Source organism: Caloenas nicobarica, chromosome 1, assembly GCF_036013445.1.
Source record: "Caloenas nicobarica isolate bCalNic1 chromosome 1, bCalNic1.hap1, whole genome shotgun sequence".
Classification (NCBI taxonomy): Eukaryota; Metazoa; Chordata; class Aves; order Columbiformes; family Columbidae; genus Caloenas; species Caloenas nicobarica.
The window spans coordinates 193,434,579-193,457,223 of record NC_088245.1 but is presented as its reverse complement, the minus strand read 5'-3'; the positions used below and the strand labels follow the sequence as shown (position 1 = coordinate 193,457,223).

At 46.3% G+C, this 22,645-nt stretch overlaps 2 protein-coding genes across 2 annotated transcripts; one reads left to right on the top strand and one right to left on the bottom strand.

Annotated features, from left to right (window-relative positions):
* The first annotated feature begins 5,220 nt into the window (after positions 1 to 5,220).
* On the top strand, positions 5,221 to 11,268 carry GTF3A (general transcription factor IIIA). The gene is made up of 9 exons (XM_065645900.1): positions 5,221 to 5,380; positions 5,691 to 5,791; positions 6,331 to 6,427; positions 6,619 to 6,707; positions 7,639 to 7,712; positions 8,980 to 9,063; positions 9,473 to 9,702; positions 9,800 to 9,859; positions 10,139 to 11,268. The coding sequence occupies exons 1-9, from the start codon at positions 5,228 to 5,230 to the stop codon at positions 10,298 to 10,300; spliced, it is 1,050 nt and encodes a 349-aa protein (XP_065501972.1). The 5' UTR covers positions 5,221 to 5,227; the 3' UTR covers positions 10,301 to 11,268.
* Positions 10,341 to 17,190, bottom strand: MTIF3 (mitochondrial translational initiation factor 3). Its single transcript, XM_065645914.1, has 4 exons — positions 17,108 to 17,190; positions 13,876 to 14,339; positions 12,527 to 12,672; positions 10,341 to 10,630 (listed from the first exon to the last, which is right to left on the bottom strand). Exons 2-4 carry the CDS (start codon positions 14,336 to 14,338, stop codon positions 10,472 to 10,474), a joined length of 768 nt encoding a protein of 255 aa, XP_065501986.1. The 5' UTR covers position 14,339; positions 17,108 to 17,190; the 3' UTR covers positions 10,341 to 10,471.
* Between the last annotated feature and the right edge of the window lie 5,455 nt (positions 17,191 to 22,645).

The window sequence follows — 22,645 nt, the reverse complement described above, 5'->3', positions numbered from 1 at the left end:
CACAGGTAGGGCCAGAGCTGGCTTTGGTCTCTCTCTACCCTGGGGCAAATGGTGTCACCTCTGGGCCTCCAGCAGGGGAGTCCCTTCCTTCCCAGAAGTGCTAGGAGACCTGGATGATGCTTGGGAAGGCTAACATGAAAGCTATGGAGGCTACCTTATCTCCCACTTCAATAACTTAGAAGTGTATGTAAATCACCCAAGGAACAAAACCTGCTAAGTAACCTCATTATCCTTTTCTTTGGGGAGTTTACTGTAAAATGACAGGTTTTGGTTCTTAATTTGCTGGGAAGTGCAGTAATGTAATTAGCTAGACTGATAATGAGCTGAGTCGTGAATTCTGCAGAGGAGAGGTTGAATGTGCTAGACAAAGAGAGAAGGAAAAGGGAGAAGAAAAAAAAATCATTCCTTTGCCAAGAAATGAATTTTTTTCAATATGTTAGTGATATAAAATTACAGAAGAGTTTTGTGTTGGTCAGAGGGAAGCACAAATACTTCCTTACTTAAAAAGGACACAATTTCTAGAATCCTTTAATTATTTTTTTAAATAAAATTCATGCATATTTTGAAATGAAGCATTGTGATTTTTTTGTAAGAAGCATCTCCCCTATCCTGAATTTTTCCTTGTTTTGCTAAAGCAGTTCAGAAACAGCTTGGGGAAACCATCTCTTAACAAACATGAGAGCACCATCTGCCCACTGTGTGGCTGGGGTCCACCTCTGCCTGTGCCTGGCCCCTTGTGCGGCCCATGAGGCACCACTGGCCCTTCCCAAACCCAAACCTTGTCAACCAGCCAAGCAGCCTTTTTGCTTGGCACTGCCACCCCTGCTCCCAAAAGCTTTGCTGAGGACCATATGAAGCTCTGGTGATGTGTCCCTCATGAAGCTCAGCCATGCGCAGCCCTGGAAGAGGAGCTGCCCGTGCCTTTCTGGCCCACTTGTCCTGGTGGCCAATACAGGCTTTGGGGGGCTTGTGAAGGTATTTCACGGCATGAAATGAGGAATGCATTTCTCTTGTCACTAGATGGCTCTATCTGCTTTCACTAAACGCTCATGGGTTTCTTTTTCTGGCCCCAAATGAGCAGCAGCCCTGCCGCTGTGTGCTTGTAGGGACACCAGCGACAGCTGGGAAGGTAAATCTCCTGGATGTGGAAAAATGTACCTGGGTTGTCATGGTGGTTTTCATTATGTTCTTGCTAACTTCCCTGAGTAAGATTGATACAGTTGTGAGAAACCGTGTGGTTTGAGATTTGTATGAAACAGACCCCTTGGGGAGAAGTTCTGGGTTTTCCTCATCTCAGACTCCTCCAACAGCCATTGCACTCCAGCCTCTGTGCAGTTCTGAACCAAAAAAGGTTCAAATTTGGGTGGCTCCTGGGCATTTAACTCAGGTGCAGGCTGGTGGAGAGCTAGGAACTTCCTCTTCTTTGTCCTTCTTCAGGTGGGAGGCAAAGAGGGGCTGGTTACCAGCCCACCCCTGAGATGACTCAAGTTGGTGGAATGATGCTTTCCAGGCTCCTTATACACCGCCAGCCATCCCTGGGGTCACCTGGCCCCTGCCCAAGGGACATGGCTGTCATCCTGTCCCATGCTCGCCCCACAGGACCTGCTTCTGTACCGCGTCTTCTTAGGGGCTACAGCTTCAAGGCACAAGTTTACCTTTGGAAGATGCTCTTCTTCAGGGACAAGGAGCTCACTGCCACAGCCTGTGCAAGGCAGCCCAAGGGAAGGTGTGGGGTGATGGGGCAGGGAGGACAGGGGCTTTGCAGGGAAGCCGTGCCATTATTTGGCCCATGCTGGTGGGGGGACACTCTCCTGGGATTTTGGAGCAGGCAGGCAGTCCTGCGTGCTGGAGCAGAGTCCACAGCTCTGCGAGTGTTGGTGTTGAAAGGAGGTGATGCTGGTACATGAGCAGTCACAGTGGGAGCGCAGGGGAGGTGGATGGGAGGGCAAACCCCGGCTGTGCTGTGGGCAGAGGGCATGTGTTGAAGCCCTGTGGATGTCTGCAGCCTCAAACCCTTACACTGAAAGCCACATTTTCAGGTTTTGGATGTCTCTGAGTAACTAAAAAGTTACTGCAGGTCTGACTCTGGACAAGAAACTATACCGGATTGTTGCTTTCCCCAGAAAAGAAACAGTATGTTGAAAAAAAAACCAACATATTCAGGGGCTTCACTGGCTGTACTGGCTCATGGCTGAGTATTTTATCAGCTGCCAGATCTCTCAAGCATATTCGAGAGACATTCAAAGCAAAATTCCTGCCTGGAAAACGTTACTATCTGAGTATATAATCTGAAGCCATGAAAGACTGGGAACATCCCTCTACTGATTTCAAAAGGATTTGAATCAGGCCCTGGGGAACTAGTCCAGCATCTCTTCCTCACACCTGTAGCGTCTGCGCTTTGAGGACACAACCCTTGTAATAACAACTGCTTGCAGGGGTATTTGCAAGATCACAGCTTCAGCTGCACAAATGATACAAGACACTAGTGACCATGATGGGAAAGGAAGCAAATCTGCTTATTTATATAATTAACAGGCATTCGAGACAAGTGTTGCTGTCTAACGCATTTCTGACAGACTAATAATTCCGTCTGATGAAGCAGCAATTATTATAGTAATGTTATGGTCCACTAAAATAACCATCCCTTCTAGCCACCACTTCCAGGAGAGGATGGATGAAATTGCGTTTCTCCTTCTTCCAGGCGAACAGACTACGTGCCACAAAAGTGCCCTGCAGGGCTTTGCTGGGAGAGGAAGGACTCATATAGCTCCTGTGCGGCAGCTTCTGTTGCAACCTGCCTTCAGAGGATGCCTTGTTTTTATGGTCACAGGTAGCTGCAGGCGCAATTTTGCACCTGCAGTTTTGGTCAGATAACTGCTGTCCTTACTGACCCATGTAATGCGATGCCTTGAGAGGCCGGTGCTGCAAGCACAAATAGTTGTGACTGATTAGAAAAGGCACCATCTGCAGGGCAGACATAATGGTGGGTGTTCTGCCCCTTCTGAAAACTGGCTGTGCGGTGCGTCAGGGAGGACTGATAACCCCAACAACGTCCTTCGGGCAGGCAGCTCCTTCCCGGAGTTGTGCCAGGAGGCAGAGGAGTAACTTCACTCACTTCAGAGGATGATGGTGGTGAAATGCAGGATTTAGGCCATTTTGTTTTAACCTGGTCTTGTCTGATCCTAAGGACTGGGTGAGCTGAATGCTTGAGGAGGTAAATCCTTCAGGGTGAACACAGCGAGACAGGGGTGGAACCAGGGTGGGGAGGAGGTGTTTTCCAGAAAAGGGCTGCTCACCACCCCACAGCCCACAGAGGGGCTGTGCCCAAGCTCTCCTGTCCCCCATCCCACTCACAGAGAGCTTGCGGGGAGCCAGCTCACACAGTCGGGTTTTCCCCTTCTTTTCATACAGCCATGGGAGACAGGTAGAGATAAAAGACCCAGGCAGTGATATTAACTGACTGTGTAAGGAACACCTGGACTTGGTTCTAATTTGGTTTGCGTGACATGCAGGAGATTTTATTCAAAACAGGCAGGTCAGGATAGCTGATGGGAGGGTTGATGGGGAGCAGAGGGCTCTGGGCACTGCTCTGCATGGCTCTGCCATGCAACTTCCCCATCGCTTCCAGCCCATCCCTTCCGCAGACAGGAGAGAAAATTGGGTAAGGCAGACGTCCTCTATTTCTTCTCTTGAGGGACTAGTCTATCAAGAGATTCATTAAAATCCACTATGCCCGAGACAGAAAAACATCACCTGACAAGAAAAGGCTCTCAATGGAAAACAAGTCTTTGATAGCTTTATGTGCTTCTTGAATACAGGGAAAGCCAGTCAATAAAGTTCCTTGTGGCCTAAAAGCGGAAACATCTGTTGGAGGCAGCTTGCGAGGCTGAATATAGCAGCAGGAAAGCCCAACTGATTAACTCCACCCTCTTCCTAACATGTTTCTGTGTTTCCCAGAAATCCCTACAAAGGGCTCCTGAGGACACTGGCACCATTACAAGCCAGCTATAATTCTGTAAACAGAGAGATCAAGGAAACATTATCCTAACTGCAGTTCACCTCTGGCATCCAGTTTGCATAATTCAAACATGCTTCATCTGTTCTGCCTTAGCTGTGGGACAGGCTTCTGATTTAGGAAAAGATGAAGAGCCTATGCTCTGATGAAGGAAAGAATAAAGCTGTGGTTGAGAAGAGGAAAAGTGGGCTGGGGGGTTGGGGTCCATATGACCTTGCACGTAGGCTGGAGCTGGGGGAAACAGCAGAGGAGATCAGAGCAGCAATACAGTAGAAGCAGGAAGCACTTGCAGTTGGCTGGGGTGATTCTTCTCCATGTGAACAACCACCAGGGCGCTTCTCCCAGCCCCTGCTCTTCTCATCCACAATCGTCCTCACAAGGAAAGCAGCCAGCTTTCTGGGGCTGCCCCTTGATTGCTTTTTGCATTTTGATCTTCTTTCATTTCTGTTTATAGTAATCCCACGGGATGAAAATCCTTAAAGAGGAAGAGTCTTTTCTATCCTCTCCCATCAACATTTTTCAAGACGCAGCTGGACGGGGCATAGATAATCTCATCTGGGCTCCCTTTTCCATGAAAGGGTGGATCAGACAATCTTTTGAGGTCCCTTACCACCTGAGCTGGTCTATGTTCTGGGACTTCAAGTCTGGTATCAAGCGACAACTTAGTGTCTGACATGCAGGACAGCGTGACAGACACTGCTTTCGTGGTGGGAACCAGGCACGGCTACTTGGCAAAAAAACGCAACACGTCATTTTAAGGACTGTGTTAGGGGAACATGCATCTCCCATCATGTAGTATGCCTTTTTTTCCCCCTCAACGGCACATTTCTGCCGGGGTGGCAGGGTGACAGACCTCTCTGCTGTGACATCCTGCACCGCAGAGACGCCTCAGCCTGGGCTGCAAACGGCAAGGTAACGGAGGCGGCCCCGCGGACCGGGATCGAGCTCTCCGGTGAGGAGGAGGCGGCCCCGCGCACCCTTCACAGCCCCTCAGCGCAGGATCACGACCGCCGTGCCACGCTGGGCAACCGCAGCCGCGGCCTCGCCAGCTGGCGGGCGCGACGGGCCGGTGACATCCCCCCGGGCCGGTGACATCCGCCCCGGACCCACCGCCCCCGGGGCCCTCCAGGCCGCGCATGCGCCCGCGGCGGCGGCGGGACGGGAGGCGGGAGGGGACATTCCCCGCCCGCAGCCGGTCACGTGGCCTCCCGCATGGCCGGGGAGCGGGCGGCAGGGAGCGCGCAGGAGGGCTCCGGCGGGAGCGCGCTCCCCGCCCGCCGCTTCATCTGCTCCTTCCCCGACTGCGACGCCACGTTCAACAAGGCCTGGCGGCTGGACGCGCACCTCTGCCGGCACACGGGCCAGGTGAGCCGGGCCGGCCGCTGCTGGGCCGCGGCGGCGGGCTGGGGGAGCAGCGGCGCGGGGCTCCCGCTCGGGCCCCGCCGTGAGGGCCTGCGGGACTGAGGTGAGGGGCGCCGCGCCGGCCTGGGCTGGCGCCGCGCCGGCCTGGGCTGGCCCCTCGCGGGGCTGGGGCGGCCCGCTGCGCCCCTTGGCGTACCCAGAAGGCGGGGGCGCTGCCTGGGCCGTGTCTGGAATCCCGCGGCTGCTGCAGGCGGCCCCGGGAACGGCCGAGCCTCCCGGGGGTGTGTGGTCTGAGCGTCCCTCTCTCCGTCAGAGGCCCTATGTCTGCGGGTACGATGGCTGCGGTAAAAGTTTCACCAGAGAGTTCCACCGCGCTCGACACCTTCTCACGCACACTGGGGAGAAGCCGGTCAAGTAAGGCCAAATTTTTTACTTCTTGAAACGGGTTACGCTTGTCCTTATGGAACTGAAGGGCAGTTTGCACTTGTGTGTGGCGGGGTACGGAGCATGCACGCCCGGCTTTGGTATCCTGAGTACCCCTAACGGTGTGCACAGGGGCAGATGTGGAACCTCCTCAGCCTAAAACCTCCCGTCTGGCTGTGATCCACAGTAGATGCGTAAAGGAATCCGCAGATCTCTCCCTAGAGCATAGAATTAAAAGAAGGAAGGGCAGTTATCTCCTATTACTAAGCCCTTAATAGCTGCATGTCATGGATTAGGAGCTAGGAATTCTTATATGCTTCGCTAAAATTCTCTTCCGATATGTTTTTTTCCAGTGGCTTTTGATTGTAATTTAGTCTCTGGCTTTTCATGTCTGTAAAGCAAATTTTTATATCTGGGTTGTGAGTTTTGGTTACTCTTTGTGTATTCCTCTTGCCCAATGATTTGTGTATCTTCCTAGGAAACAAATCACTGCTTGAGAGTTGTAATAAGAAAATGCAGTTCATTTGCAGGTGCACAGCTGATGGATGCAATCAGAGATTTGTAACACAGGCAAACTTAAAGAAGCACATTGAGCGCAAGCATGAAAATCGGCAAAAGCAGTATGTGGTGAGTAATTACCTTTGGTACTGTAAAGTGGAGGCTAAACAAGCTCTTTTTTGCGTATGTAATGAAATACTTCAACTTGTTATTATGCCGTATTTGTTTGAGTTCAAATACTGTGATTGGGACTTCAGCAAACACATGTGGACTGGACTGTCAGTATTTGGCCTCTAATGAAAACTTAATTTCCTAAATAGTGCGACTTTGAAGGCTGTAACAAGTCTTTCAGGAAACATCAACAACTAAAAGTTCATCAGTGTCACCACACCAATGAACCTCCTTTCAAGTAGGTGGATAATTTTAATAACGAACTTTAACAATTCCATTTAAACACTGCAGATGAAAACAGATGCCTTTCTCAACCTTTTCATTGATGTGGCTTTTTAAAAAAATGGCATGAATTTGTAGTCATGGCTGCAAGTACATTTCTTGTGCTAGTCCTTTGCTCAGTAGTCTGTTTTGACCAACAGTCTTGGTGCTCTGTAACTTCAGTATTCCAGACATCTTATGATTTATTGCAGGTTCACAGGAAAAATAAACAAAAAAAAATCCCCAGTTTTCAGTTTACACGGTTTGAAATACAAGCATAAGAGCTTGCACGGCAATTAAAAATGCAGCTGTGTTTTCAAGTAAAAAGCAATGACTTGGCAAACACTGAGTAGTAGCTTAAAAAAGGTGAGAGGCTTGGATGCCAATCTGAGCAGTTGTGCATTGCAGCTCCATTATTTACGTGACACACCAGTATAGATTTGATGAAAGCAAAGTTTAGTCTTGTATTTCTTACAGGTGGAACACACTTAACAGGAGTGTTGCCCTTAAGTGAAGTGAATAGTATGGCTTCGTGACGGACACAACAATGCTGTCAGTGCTCTGCTGCTGCTCTGATGGGTAGATCTGTGCAAGCCATTTAAAGCCTCTACTCTCTGTCTCTTTAAAGGTCCAAGAGCCTACTGTGTAGAGATGAGCTTTGATTCTTTAGCTAAAGCTTAACTTGCTGTATACATGTAAATCATGCTGTAGTTTTCTCTCACGAGATTAGAGCCCTCTATTAGCAACACACTATAGAATTTACTTTTACAAGAGGGGGAGACAGAACAGATCTCTAGGCGAGGGGAAACTTGGATTATTTTGGCCACTTCAATTGTTCTTTAAGACTTAAAGAACAAAAAATATGTGGATGCAGCGAAAGAAATTAAACCAGTGTACTTTATACCTAGATGTAGTAATGAAGGATGTGGAAAGTACTTTTCTACTCCAAGTCGACTAAAGCGGCACGAGAAGATACATGAAGGTAATACAGTTTTTCTTCTTGTTTCAGTTAAGTTTTAGCAAAGGAGAAAGGACTTCTTCCAGTACAGACAGTATGCAGGGATGTATGACATGAAAGTATTCTGGGCCTGGTGATCCAGACAGACAAAACCAGAACACCCCTTTTGAACAGGCAAATGGGATACAATTGCAAGGGATTGCAGTGGCCAGTAACAATGTACATGTGGCAGTCTGACCAGTGCTCAGGATTCCTTCAGTCATTTCTTCTCCTTATGTGCTTCCTTGTCAATAATCCATCTCCTGGGGATGGGCTAATGGTTAAGGCTTAGACCTCCAGAGGTTAGGATCAGTTGCCAGTTCTGCCACAAATTTTCTATGGAGCCTTGGCAAAACCATGTAGGCTTGCATTTTTAAAGTTATTAATGTACCTATGTGAAGGGTATTTAAGTGGAATTGCCAGGAGGTGGTCATGTATGTTTGAACTAATCCTGCTACACTCCTTTCCATTTTTTCAGTACTGTTGACAGCTAACCTGCTTTCCAGTGCTAGAAAAAAGACAAACACACACACATACAAAAAGAACAAATAAGGGCCTAGGAAGAGTATCTAAAAAGTTGCTATTTGTACTCTCTTCCTTTCTCAAGACAGCTACTTGTTTGTTGTTGTTTGGCCTCTCCAGCCCTGGGCTTTAAGTATTTTTGACTTTCTGTGGTTTGTTTAAAAACCATCCTGTCTACTTTATAGAAAGGTAGAGTCTCGTTAGACTCTGGAATATTACTGTATGGTCAAGATCATATTTTTTTAATATGCAATACAAATATTCGTATAGGAATATATTATTACAGTTATTTTCATCTATTTCAGTGAAAGTGTGTGGCTGATGAGGAAGTAGTTTTCCTGAAGTGAGGAGAGGGAGAGTTTCATAAAAATCATTTAGGTTGGAAAGGGTGTCTGGAGGTCATTGGTCCAACTCCCTGCTCAAAGCAGGGGCAGTTAGACCAGGCTGATGAGGGCAGCATCCAGTCAAGTTCTGAATGTTTCCAGGTGTAGGGATTCCACAGCCTCTCTGGACTAGTGTCAGTGATAGTAGGTTTCTTCCTTAAACCTGTAGGATTTTCTCATGTTGTAATTTGTGTTTGTTTGCCTCTTGTCCCATCACTATGCAGTGTGAGACAAGAGGAGGAAACTGACCTTTAATTTTCAAATGCTGAAAGTAGAATTTTCCCTTGTAAAACTGGACTGTGTTTGCCAGAACTTTTGTGATTGTAAACATCTGTTGTGTCTAACAGGCTATAAATGCAAGAAAGAAAACTGCTCATATACTGCAAAAACTTGGACAGAGCTTTTGAAACATAATAAAGAAAGTCATACAGGTAAAGTCCAAATGCTTTAGTAAACAGAATTTAACTTTTGATACAAATAGGAAGCAAACTGCTAATCTGAAGAGTCCTTGCTGAATTCATTTCATAATCTTGTCATTGTGTCTAGACAAACTTTTTTAGTAACACTTCATTGGTAAAATGGTTGTTACTATGGTTAGACCTTAAACTGATGTAGATGCTTCTCAGTATACTAAATTTGCTTTGTGATCCAGTTAACAAGAAATTGTACAATGTAGGATTTAATATCTGGGTAATTCGTACTAGATTATTCTTTCCCAGTCTCTGAGTTCCTTGCATTTCATGTGGATTTTAGCATTGTTCTAGAGGACTACTAGGGTTTGATTCTAAGCTCCTGTCAGAAGCTATTAATTTATACTCTGCCTGTCTGTTTCTCACTCAGGGCCAATAGTTTGCAGTACATGTTACAAAACTTTTAAACGGAAAGATTACCTCAAGCAGCATCAAAAAACACATGCTGTAGAGAGGGAAGTCTTTGGATGCCCGAGAGAAGGATGTGGGAGAACTTACACAACTGTATTTAACCTTCAAAGCCATATCCTCTCTTTTCATGAGGAGAAGAAACCATTCTCTTGTGATTATCCAGGCTGTGGACGAGTGTTTGCAATGAAGGTATGCTTTTTTTTTTTTTACACTGTCCTAATATGATCACATAATCTGAAACAATAAGCCTAACTTTATTTTTCCCCCCTGTTCTTTGTAACTGTAGCAGAGCCTAGCAAGGCACACAGTTGTACATGATCCTGAAAAAAAGAAGCTGAACTTGAAAGTAAGTTATACGCTTGAAATCTCAACCATAGCCCATGTCACTTCAGAAGAGGGTAAACATTACATGTTTTAGAATGTGACTTCAAGCAGGAAAACAGGCCAGCTATCTACTTAATTTGGGAGATTCTTGATTTCTGAAGCTCCTTTAGATAATGCATTTCTGGCCTATTCATTAATTTCTTCTCAATCCCTCCTCCCTGCCCCCTCCCCTCCCCCCCCGAATTGTAGTCTTTGCTCCATAGATATGTTAAGGTGCTAATTCTAGATTTATTTCTGCCAGGCAAAGCGTTCTCGTCCTAAGAGGAGCTTAGCCTCTCGTCTGAGCGGCTACATTCCTCCTAAAACGCAGCCAGGAAAGGATGTGGTTGTGACAGAAACCAAGACAACGGATAAGCCCATGGAAAATGAAATACCAACTGTTGAAATCCTGACTCTGCAGTAAAGGCTGAGAAAACATTCTTCATGGAATGACCAGTGCAAAGCTCAACAATAACTTTATTAAGTTTGTAGGATTTTTTTCAAATTAGTATTTTTTACACCTCTTCATAAAGTCACTGATGGTCACCGATGCAACTCATTTGACTTCAGATCATTTTCATCTTTTTTTGCTTCACTATTTTTTCTGTTCTGCCATCTTCTGGTATGCTTTCAACTCTTTGTCAGACATGTGTCTCAAAATACAGGTACTCACCCCTTCTCTAGCAACTCTTGGCTTGGAAAGATAAGTGGCTTTCTCAGACACAGTCTGCAAAATCTGGTCAAAAATCATTGACTAAAAAGAAAGAGAAAAACAGGACTAAATGCACAAACACAGACAGAAAAATAATTCAGGGTGTTCTGTAATGACACTGTCTCCTGCTTGTGGTTTAGCTACGTTAGGGAATAGACCGCCTTAGCTTATTGAATTATTTGGTATACTGCTTCTTATAGAACTTGTTTAGAAATTGCTTATATAGAATTTCCTTAGCATAAGTAAGTTTGCTTAGCATAACTTCTGCAAGCTGTGAACCTTTGAGCTTTCTGCTTCCTTAAGAAAAAGGCCACAGAGTCTTCAAGCTAGACAGGGGAGCTGTGTCCCTGGAGATAAGGAACAGAATAGCGTCTAACAGAAGAACATTTTTGCTGTTACCAAGAACTTATTTTCTCCAGCTGCAGGTGCAAAATAGCAACTGAAGGTCAGAACTTTGACTGACAGCCCACCTGATGAAAATGAAAAGATCCAATGAAAATCAGGGAGACACCAGGCTCTAATTTTGCAGCTGGCCCGGGGTGATGTGCAGGGGATGGGGGTTTCCATTGTAGGGGTGTATTGTGTGTGGTTTTTTTCTGCTGAGGGTCCCTCTTCAGGAGGCACCCAGCTGGAGCTGCTCTACACTGTACTTTGCAAATAAATTATTTATTTTAGAAGAATTTCTAGAATCCATGTCTGAGTCTCTGCTATGGGAAACCTAGGGGAAAAGGAACTTCTCTAACACTAGCTGAAATGAGCTATTTGCTAGTCTGGGTTTGAGCAGCTCAGCTTGTCTTTTCCTAAGCACTAGTTCTTTACGCATAAGCAGGTTTAGAAAAGTCACCAGAGGGATTAAGCTTTTTCTTCCCACTTAGGCTGAATTCCTGACTCATCCTGTTTTGCTGTTTAAAGGCATTTGTGAAAGTGGGCTGCATCTGACTCCTCCCCACCCGCCTCTTCCACTAGATTCAGGAATATTATTATGGTACTTTCCTCATAAGGGACAGTATTCTAAAGTTAGCAGAATGTGGTAGTATTGAACTGAGTGATACAGTTCATTCATGTAACAACCTGAACTCTTAACCTCATAATTAAGCTTTTAAATGAAAGGACGACCTAAAGCTGGACTGTGTCATTAAATGTTCTGCTCCCTCCCCTATCCAGTTCTTCCTCCTGCTACCCTTTCCATTCTATAAAAAGTTTCCTTTCTATAAAAAGTTTTGTTCCTTTTGGATGAAGTAATATCACATCTTTTTCCAGCAAGTTAGTAGACAGAATCATAAAGGAAACCTACTTCTCTACATACATTAAAAGGAAAAAAAAAAATCTTTATAAAAAAGGCATTTGTGCAAATGACAATGAAGTCAAGTCTCAGGGCCCTGCAATTATAATAGCAAGTTGCCACCAGCTCCCTAACATCTTTGTAGATGTTTACTTTGCCAGTCTTGGAACGTTATTCCAGCAGTTTTTCATGCAACAGTGGAAAACTAACCTTAGCCACAGCTGCACAAATGCATCTTCAGGAAAACAGTTAGGTTCTTGAAATAATCTAGCTAAAATACAGCAGAGTTTTTTTAAACTTTAAACTTTTCAGTGAGTGAGCTGGCTTCAGGTATAGATAGGAAAAATTCACCAGCCCAGTTAATAGGGTGGTGCTGCAAAGGAGTAGAAACTTCTCAGGCTCTGCTGCCAAAGCCAGCGTTATAACGTCATTCTTAGGAAAACATGGTATGTGAATTCTCTCTATGGGACTGCTTTTCTAGAACTGCAGCGTTTGAACAGATGCAGTTTAGGTGAGGCAACCATTACTTTCATGGGACCTAGACTTTAGCAGTACATGATATACTAAAAAGTCCTGGCAGTACTGAACAGGGGAAGTTAATCCAAGTACACCTATTTCATTAAATTGATTGGTCCAACTTTCAGGAGTCCACTCACCATGTCTGTAGTGCTATCCTTTGCTTGCCGGATGGTAACTTTCACGTGGTATTTCTTTTCAATCCACTGTGCTATCTGTTTAGTCTTGGTTTCTAAGTCGTTCTTGGCAATAGCTGAAGAGAAGGATAACTCCTTCTGAACCGTCCCTGTTTAAAACAGAACTAAAGCTGTGTTGGTTTAACACCTGACAAGCCTGTACCAGCTGCTCTCTTTCAGCAGACTACGGTGCTTTGCGTAACTGCCTCCCCACATGCTGCTTTCCCATACATAGCATCCCAATCTCATTGTCTAGACATGCACCGCCCTCACCTGAGAAGGTGGCTACTTGATCTCTCACACTCACTGCCATAATTGGGAGACCCAAGTGCATGTTTGAGGCACACAGTGAAGTCTCTTCAGGGTCAGAAGGCTTAAAGTGTTTTTTGTTTTAACTACAGTTTTGTTCGTAACACCCATAATGCAGATCTAAGAAAGATAAACTAGTAAGCATTGGAATTAAAGACATGGCGTGCAAATTCCTGTGTTCAGCACATAGTATAGCTGAATGTGAAAACTTTGAAGTTAGATGGGTCTTCATCTCAAGCCCATTTTCTTGAATGGTGAAATGCTAATACTCAACCGGACATATGATGCATTGTAATATATTTGAACAATTTATGGTCTCTTCCTCCTTAAAGATTCTCTAGTTAGCATTTGAATAAACTTTTTGTAGTTTCTTGAACACAAAAACACACCACCAAAATAGTGCTCTCTTCTAAAATCAGAACTCTAACCAAACCACAGGTGTCTGCGTTAGCCTGAGAAGAAGAAAAGAGGATACAAGGTCAGATGCCTTTTCCAAAACCTCTTTGCCAAACTCAGTTTGTTAAACTGCTGAAGCAGGCTGACTTAAGAAAAAACACTGAAAAGTGTTCCAATAAAGGACTCCAGATGTTGTCTTCCTAGCAGCAAGCTGCGAATGAGTACTGGTGACAAAAATATATTGGTGTTTCTAGCGTTCTGTTTGTAAAATCTGCCTGTCACTTTATACCTTAGTACAGAAATTCTGTGAGTCTTACAGAACCAGAGTCCAGTTATATTCACTTAAATCAAGTTGCGTTTTTTTTTTAAAAAAAAGCTAGCAGATACCAAAATAGTAAATCCTGAGAAGGCAATAGAAGGCTTCTCTGTGGAAGACAAGACTAATCCAAAATTGTATTTTCACATCTGCAAATCCTCAATAGTGTGGACTGCAGTGATATTGCTTTGGATTTACACAAATACAAGTAAGAGGATTTCATCTGCTGAAACCACTTTTAATGCAGCATTTTTCAACGTGCTCAGTGTTGTAGTGTCAACAACGTACATACCTGCTTTTGGACTTGCTTTTTTCTTCTCTGCACGTTTAAGCTGCTCTTCATGAATCTGCTGCCCAGTCATTAGCCTGTATACAGGAGGTTCTGCATTCGCACGAAGGAGAACTAGTTTCAGGTCATATTGATCCATAAGTTTGAGTGCCTCTGCTCGGTGCATATTTCCTAAGCTCTCTCCATCCTGGTTGATTAAGTGCAAAATCCGATCGGGAATTCTTCGCCCAACACTTCCAAATGCTGTTTTCCTTTTTGGTTCCGTGTGAGATTTTTCAGCTGTACAAAATGGTTGAGCAAGTCCAAACACAGTTGACTTTCCAGGGTTGGGTAGCACCACCCAGAATGGAAAAAAGACCCTCTTTTGTGGTGTTTGTGTCAGGAGAGTACCAAAGAATCTTTTTGCATGTCTATTCTCATTTCTGGTTGCTTGATATAAAAGTTTCATCACGCAAGAGGTTGTCATTCTGAGGAAGCAGAGAAGAAGAAAAACCAAGTTACCCACATCAGTCACATTCTTGTAGTTATATTACAAAGACTTGATGCCAGTTCAGAAAACCCCAGTCCTCTTTCAAAAAGATGCGTGCTGTTACTATACAGAATGAGCAATCAACAGTAACTTCCCAGTAACGGAGGACTATAACTCAGAAAGAAAATCTGACAAAGGCACAAAATTTATTAAGAGTTGATTTTATCTTCAGTATTTTAAAATTTGAGCCTGAACTCCTTTAAGGAATCTAAAACTTCCAGTTCATTTCTCCTCACAAGACCATCTACTCCTACACAGCTTTTTTGTGTGTAGAGATTAGCTAATAGTTAAGAGGGAGAAGCTGTTCCCAAATAAAAAGGTGTGTCAGACTTTTAAAATTTTCAGTCCAGATATTTTCTTTAAGTATCTAACACTAGGACTTTCTTCCCAATTCTGATACTCTTCTTTGGAAAATGTTTAATTTAACACATATTAATCCAGAACCACTCTAATCCTGCAGTCAATGAAGTGGCCACTTGTGCAACATTCATCAGCAGCCATCTCAGCATATACAGCCTGACTCTTCTGTTTTGTAAGGTTTTGGAATTTCAAAGCCTTGACCACACAGAGCAAGACTGCCATGCAAAATCTTCACCTTGGCATTAAAACATGACAAAATAACCATTACTATATTTGAAAATACGGTTTATCCCAGGGCTGAAAACTCTTCCATAGCCAGGCATGCAACTTGCTTCTCATAGCACTGACCCCAAATTGTGTATTTTTCTCAGTTTTCAAAATGTCATTTTGTGGAAGTATTCCAGCTAGTTACTTTGTCTTATATGGATTATTCACTGTTATTTCAGTAACCTTAAAAAAAAAAATTAAGTGTTTTTACTGTCATTTAAGCTCAAATTCCACTGATTTAGCCATGCCTCAAAGTAAAAACAATGCCTTAATTTTAAACCTATTTTATCAGACATTTAAAGACATTTAAGGTGGCACATTCCTATTTATTGTGAGCTGATTTCTTCCAGTTATCAAAACTATTTAGATTTCTTACATACAGAAAGCATACACCTAACTAGCATTAATTGTTTGGACAGTGCAATTTGCTGTAGACATTTTACCAGAACCATCTAATAAAAACACCGATAACGATATTTTTCTTCTTTTTGAATGATGAAAAAGCTTGTGGCAAAAAAAAGAAAAATAAAGACACAGATAAGATTTGCCTGCAATACATGGACTGGAAAACAAGCAACACATTCATATGCAAATTAAAATGTAAATAAATTGTTACAAACATCTATCCTGGCATAGTACTCATGAAGCTATAGATTTTCAAAACAAGCCTTGAAATACACAAGTGCTTGAAATTTGAAGACTAGTGAAACTGATCCTTGTGACATTTCTTCCATTACATTGTTTTCCTCATTTCTCTCTGTTTCTTGGAATCCCCCTGGTAAATTTGCCACACCTGACCATTATTTGCATTTTGTTAAAAACTCTAGAAATCGGCTGGTTTTTAACAGCTGCAAAATCTTTAGAAATAAAAAGCAACCTGTGGAGTATTATCTGCAGTTTTGGCATCCCATGTTTAAAAGGCAGCAAGTACAGGAAAAGTCAAGGATGATACAAGAAACCAAAACCAGGTCGTACCAGAGGAGTTGGCAAGAACGTGACTCCCCTTAATATATATATATGCATACATACATATGTGTATGACATTGTGTAACTATATATCCATATGCACAGAGAAGGTGCAAACAATGAGAAAGGCCCCTACCAAGTCCAAACCAGAACTGTGGCCCCAGGGAAACATGGGTTTTCCTTGGCTGTGGTGACGACCCTACAATAACACACCCACTGCCAGCACCAGAGTATCTCTGTGCATCATCAGCGCAGCCACACAAAAACCAGTAAGTCCTTATTTTTAAAACGGTTTGATAAACCAGGTGCAGACTGTGCACTGCAGACTTACAGACTGTAATCTGAGTAACACTTTGGTGCGTTATAAAATACTATAATTAAACTTATCTTGCACTCAGAGGAAGCTAGCTTGTCTTTGTCAGTTACTGACTTCTAAGTAATAGTATCACAGCAATGAGATAATAGTTTACTTTAAATAAACCACAGTCTTGCTCTGCTAAACACGTTTTTGCCTTTATTCTCCTTCATTCTTTGCCGCTATTTAAATCTATGAAATTTTGCCTTAAATCAAGAAAACTGTTTTTGTGGAAGGATTTTTCTCCGTGTAACACAGCACGTGTTTAGCTGTGTGCATCTCCATTAGCCCGTTGTCAAGCCCGGGTGACTTTGCTGGAGTTCCGAGGAGCGGGCCGGCGCAGGGCACGGCGCCGGGCACGGCGGGAGCCGCAGGACACGCCGCTGTCCCCGCACCCGCGGGACGTGTTCTGCTGCACGCGTGAGCGCTGCAGCGCCTACAGCTCCGCGCAGCTGCCTCGGGACATGTTTTCCACCTTGCGAGAGCTGCCGGCGTGTGTTGCCCCGTGCCGTCCCACGCACACGCAGGCTGGAAAGACGCTGGTTTCATTTTGCGCGGAGGTGCGTGACCCCGCGTGACGGTGTCCCGCCGTGTTTGCGTCCGCGGGTGTGCACGGCGGGGACATTTCCCTGTGTGTGGTGCCACCCGCTGTGACCCTGTGCCCGGGCCGGGGGACGTGTCGGTGCAGTTGGCCCCGGAGCCCGCCGGGCCTCCCGCCCCGCCCCGCATCGCCTTCCCCCGCGCCGGGCGGCTCTTACCTGCCGGCCGAGCCGCCAGCCTGCCGCAGCAGCCGAGACACCGGCCTGACCGCCGGGAGGGTGGGAACTGGCCCGGCCCTTCCCCTTCCTCCTCCTCCTCTTCCTCTTCCTCCTCCCGCCCCTCCACCTCCCTGCGGGGCTGCGCGCGCACAGCCGTGCGTGTGCCCGCGTGCGCCGGGCGCGCTCCCGCGCCTCGCCCTTGCCCGCGGCTGCGCGTGCGTGTGCACCGCTGCGCGGGTGCGCGCGCGTGTGCACCGCTGCGCGGGTGCGCGCGTGTGTCCGTGCTCAGCTGCTGCACCGGCGATGGGCACACGGGTGCGGCGCGGGGTGCGTGTGTGTGTGCACCGGGTGTACACCTTGCCTGTGTACCTGGCTGTCCACACGCTGTTTCCGTGAGCATCTCTGTGTTGTGCGCGCCTCGGGTATATACAGGCGTGGTTTTGCATATGGCAGTTTGTGTGCAGGGAGCTTCTGTATGCAGGGGTGGTTTTGCATGTGGCTGCTTGTGTGTAGAGAGTTTCCGTGCACTGGTTTGTGCATCCCTGCTGCTGTGTATCACATATTTTCACGCTGATATATGTGCGTGGTGTGCCTGCCTGGTTCTGCATGTGCGGTTGCTTGGTTGTGCTATTTTCCCGGGTGTGCCACCACTGAGTTGTGCCTTTTTGCTGATTCTCTGTGAGTCTTTGTTGCACTGGGGGAACCAGTTGCGTGGGGGCATAAGGCCGGAGAGATGCTGGGAGTTGGTTCTCACTGGGTCCTCCCAGGGAGGTGCTTTGTGGCTGCGATGTGCGCGCCGAGCGCTTTGCTTGTACGCTGCGTGTCGAGGCTGTGTACCCAAGTTGTACCTGGCTGTGCACTGCAATGCACCCCGTCTCATACCACCCGCACGACCACGTGCTGGCCCGTGTGCCTGCAGGCTCCATGGCGTGGGCTTGTGTCACACGCTGGCACTGCCAGGAGCCACGGCCTGTGTGATGCTGTGCGTCGTGCCAGCCCTGCAGCTCACCGTGCGTCGTGTCAGCCCTGCAGCTCACTGTGTGTCATGTCAGCCCTGCAGCTCACTGTGCGTCGTGTCAGCCCTGCAGCTCGCTGTGTGTCATGTCAGCCCTGCAGCTCGCTGTGTGTCATGTCAGCCCTGCAGCTCGCCGTGCGTCGTGCCAGCCCTGCAGCTCGCCGTGCGTCGTGCCAGCCCTGCAGCTCCCTGTGCGTCGTGCCAGCTCTGCAGCTCGCCGTGTGTCGTGTCAGTCCCGCAGCTCCCTGTGCGTCGTGCCAGCCCTGCAGCTCGCCGTGCGTCGTGCCAGCCCTGCAGCTCGCCGTGTGTCGTGTCAGTCCCGCAGCTCCCTGTGCGTCGTGCCAGCCCCGCAGCTCGCCGTGCGTCGTGCCAGCCCTGCGGCTCGCTGTGCATGTGTGCACAAGGCGTGTCGCACAGCGCAGGCGTGTCTGCAGGGGTCAGCAGTGCGTGCGCTTGTGGTGGTGTGTGAGTCAGTCTGGAAGCTTGTAGATGTTTGGGTTGTTACCCTCTCTGGTGATCTGCACTGCCCGAGGTGTGCAGGCTGCTGCTTTGGAGACAGAAAACGTTGCCTTTGAAAGAGAAGCTGAAATTCACGTGCAAACCCTAGGTCCTCAGCTGTGAGGAACACACTAAATAAGTAAAACACTAAACAGTGTCAGACTTTGCAGTTCTCCTGTTCTGGTGGGATGTGTGGAGCAGCGTGTGCTGAGAACGGCTTTGCAGGAGCCGAGGTGTTTGTGTTTATTGAAAAATGCTGTTCAGCCAGGTGGGCTGGAGCTGAGAACAACGCTGTGGCCAAAAGTGTGCTTGTTTAGAATTTGGTGCAAAATTAAGCCATAGGAGGCAGCTGGGAGGGAGGCCTTGTCCACTGTCCTACCTGCTTCAAAATTCAGGACTTTCTAGCTTATTTGCTTTGGGCTACAACTAAGCGACCCCTCTTTCCTCTTCCCTGTTTCCTGCCCAGGAAAAAGAAATGCAATTAAAATCTGAGCTTCCTTTTTTATTTTTGTTTGTTTGTAACCTTTCTAAACTATGGTCTTAGAATGGCTTAATTCCACTGCTGGTTGTTTTGGTATAGTTGTTTTGGTACACACATGCAAAAAAGTCTCTCATTGCTGTGTGCTTTTCATCTCCACAGAAGACATCATATGGTAATTGTGTGCAAAACTAGGAAACTTTACTAAATCATTTCACAATCTTGAATTCACGCATAGCACCTTATTCTCATTAAAACTCCTTGCCTGTTGTAATGAATACGGAAAAATGCCATTAACAGAATGAGCCAAGTAGATGGTGAGCTGCATTAACAGCCTGGCTGACAATTGTAGCTTCCCCTATTCTATGCAAATGGCATCTGTTTTTTCAATCCTACCCTTTTGTTTGTTTCTTGATTTCACTCAGGCTTGATGCCTTTGCAGTCGTAAGCTCTTTGGGAACAGGGATTGCCATCTATTCCATCAGTAGAGTGCCTAAGAAAACCAGATCTCAGTTTGATGCTCTTGAAACATAAATTATTGAGATTCTGCAGTATCCAGTTGTAGAGAGCGAAATATTCCACAATAAGAAAAGGCGAGACAAAAATGGTTTTTACTGTTTTTTTTCATGGTCTGGAAATCAAGTGTGGCATTTGAATAACCATGAAGGGAAGTTTTGGCAGAGCTGAAGCCTGGAGAGAGATTTTTATTTTCACCTTCAGCTCTGCAACATGCATTAGAGGAGAGCTTGTCAGCGGCCCAGCTTGCAGTTAGCTACTATTGCCTCTTGGAGAACTGTCCCCATAAGACAGATAATTTTCAGCAATGTTAGTAGGAGCAATAAAGCTAATAATCCTCTTCACTGTGATAAAAACTACCTGCATGAAAGCAAGGTACTCTGGAGCATACAGCTTGCATTCCTTCTGTCTTCCCTTTATTTAATTCCATTAAGTTTAAACCTGATGTTTGTTTTACTTCATGCCTTTCTAATTAAATTTAGTGTGCCAAGAAGTAGTGCAGCCTTCTCATGCTGTTTGTCCTCAATTAACTTGATCTTTCTGGGCGTTCGTTGTGCTCTTTCTCCTTGTCCTCTGTCTCATGTCTATTTACACTGTTATTGTCTAGGGGCTGTCTTTTTATATGTGCCTATCACAGCGGGACTGCAGTCTTAATTATTTGAAAGACACTATCATAATAAATGCTGTTAATAATAACTTTCTCCCTTATATTTTTCCTGATGCATATCATCCTCTGCCCACCCCTGACAATATTCTCAGTCATTTATTTGTTTTTCAATTCCTAAATCTATGTCTGTCTTTTTTTCCATTTGACATTATTTTCCCAAGCTGGTTAGCAAAGTTGTTTTTACTTTATTATTTTTTGTGCCACATCAAGGCCTATTGTGCTAGACCTCATGCCAAACCATAGCTAATTCGTGCCCCAGAGAATTTAAAATGCAAATATATGAGAAGGAGAAAGGACGGGGGATGGAGAGATTTTTCACCCTCATACATGAACAGAGTAGGGATCTGCCGGTGCAGGTGTTTTTAATGTGCTGTTGCGAGACTCAGGATGCTACCAGGGAGGTTCTTCCACATTCACAACTGATCTCTGGGGGACTAAGCGTCCGATTGTCCTCTGGGGATACTGGAAAGTGGGATCGGTCTCTCCCTGAAGCTATTCGTTCTGGGTACAGTTAGCTGCTTGTAGTGCCCAGCAGAGAGCGAGACTGCCCTGAGCTGGATGACAAAGTGCTACCCTGGAGTCCCAGGGCTCCAGTTTACTGGTGCCCTGGTGACAGAAGATACTGAGAAGGCAGAGTTACTGAATGTCTTCTTTGTCTCTGTCTACACTGCCGGAGGCTGTCCTGAGGAGCCCCGTACCCCTGAGGCCCCAGACGAAGGCAGGGCAATGGAGGAGTTTGCCTCAGTTGATGAGGACTGGGTTAGGGAGCAATTAAGCAATCTGGACATCCATAAATCCATGGGTCCAGATGGGATGCACCCGCGGGTGCTGAGGGAGCTGGCTGAAGTCATTGCTGGACCGCTCTCCATCATCTTTGCCAAGTCTTGGGAAACGGGAGAGGTGCCTGAGGACTGGAGGAAAGCAAATGTCACTCCGGTCTTCAAAAAGGGCAAGAAGGAGGACCCGGGCAACTATAGACCGGTCAGCCTCACCTCCATCCCTGGGAAAGTGATGGAACACCTTATCCTTGGTGCCATCTTAAGACATATCAAGGATAAGAGGGTCATCAGGGACAGTCAACATGGCTTCACAAAGGGGAAGTCGTGTTTGACCAACCTCATAGCCTTTTATGAAGACGTAACGAGGTGGATTGACGATGGCAGAGCAGTGGATGTGGTCTACCTTGACTTCAGCAAAGCATTTGACACCGTCTCCCACAGCATCCTCACGGCAAAACTGAGGAAGTGTGGACTGGATGATCGGGTAGTGAGGTGGACTGCAAACTGGCTGAAGGAAAGAAGCCAGAGAGTCGTGGTCAATGGGGCAGAGTCTGGTTGGAGGCCTGTATCTAGTGGAGTGCCTCAAGGGTCAGTTCTGGGACCAATACTATTCAATATATTCATCAATGACTTGGATGAGGGAATTGAGTGCACTGTCAGCAAGTTTGCTGATGACACCAAGCTGGGAGGAGTGGCTGACACACCAGAGGCTGTGCTGCCATCCAGCGAGATCTGGACAGGCTGGAGAGTTGGACGGGGAAAAATTTAATGAAATATAACAAGGGAAAATGTAGAGTCTTACATCTGGGCAGGAACAACTCCAGGTTCCAGTATAGGTTGGGGAATGACCTATTAGAGAGCAGCGTAGGGGAAAGGGACCTGGGGGTCCTGGTGGACAGCAGGATGACCATGAGCCAGCACTGTGCCCTTGTGGCCAGGAAGGCCAATGGCATCCTGGGGTGTATTAGAAGGGGGGTGGTTAGTAGGTCGAGAGAGGTTCTCCTCCCCCTCTACTCTGCCCTGGTGAGACCTCATCTGGAATATTGTGTCCAGTTCTGGGCCCCTCAGTTCAAGAAGGACAGGGAACTGCTGGAGAGAGTCCAGCGCAGGGCCACAAAGATGATGAAGGGAGTGGAGAATCTCCCTTATGAGGAAAGGCTGAGGGAGCTGGGGCTCTTTAGCTTGGAGAAGAGGAGACTGAGGGGTGACCTCATCGATGTTTATAAATATATAAAGGGTGGGTGTCACGAGGATGGAGCCAGGCTCTTCTCAGTGACAACCAACAGTAAGACAAGGACTAATGGGTTCAAGCTGGAACACAAGAGGTTCCACTTAAATTTGAGAAGAAACTTCTTCTCAGTGAGGGTGACAGACACTGGAACAGGCTGCCCAGGGAGGTTGTGGATTCTCCTTCTCTGGAGACATTCAAAACCCGCCTGGACGCCTTCCTGTGTAACCTCATCTGGGTGTTCCTGCTCCGGCAGGGGGGTTGGACTAGATGATCTTTTGAGGTCCCTTCCAATCCCTAACCTTCTGTGATTGTGATGCTTTTGTTCAAACTCCGCCATTCATTTTATGGGAGGAG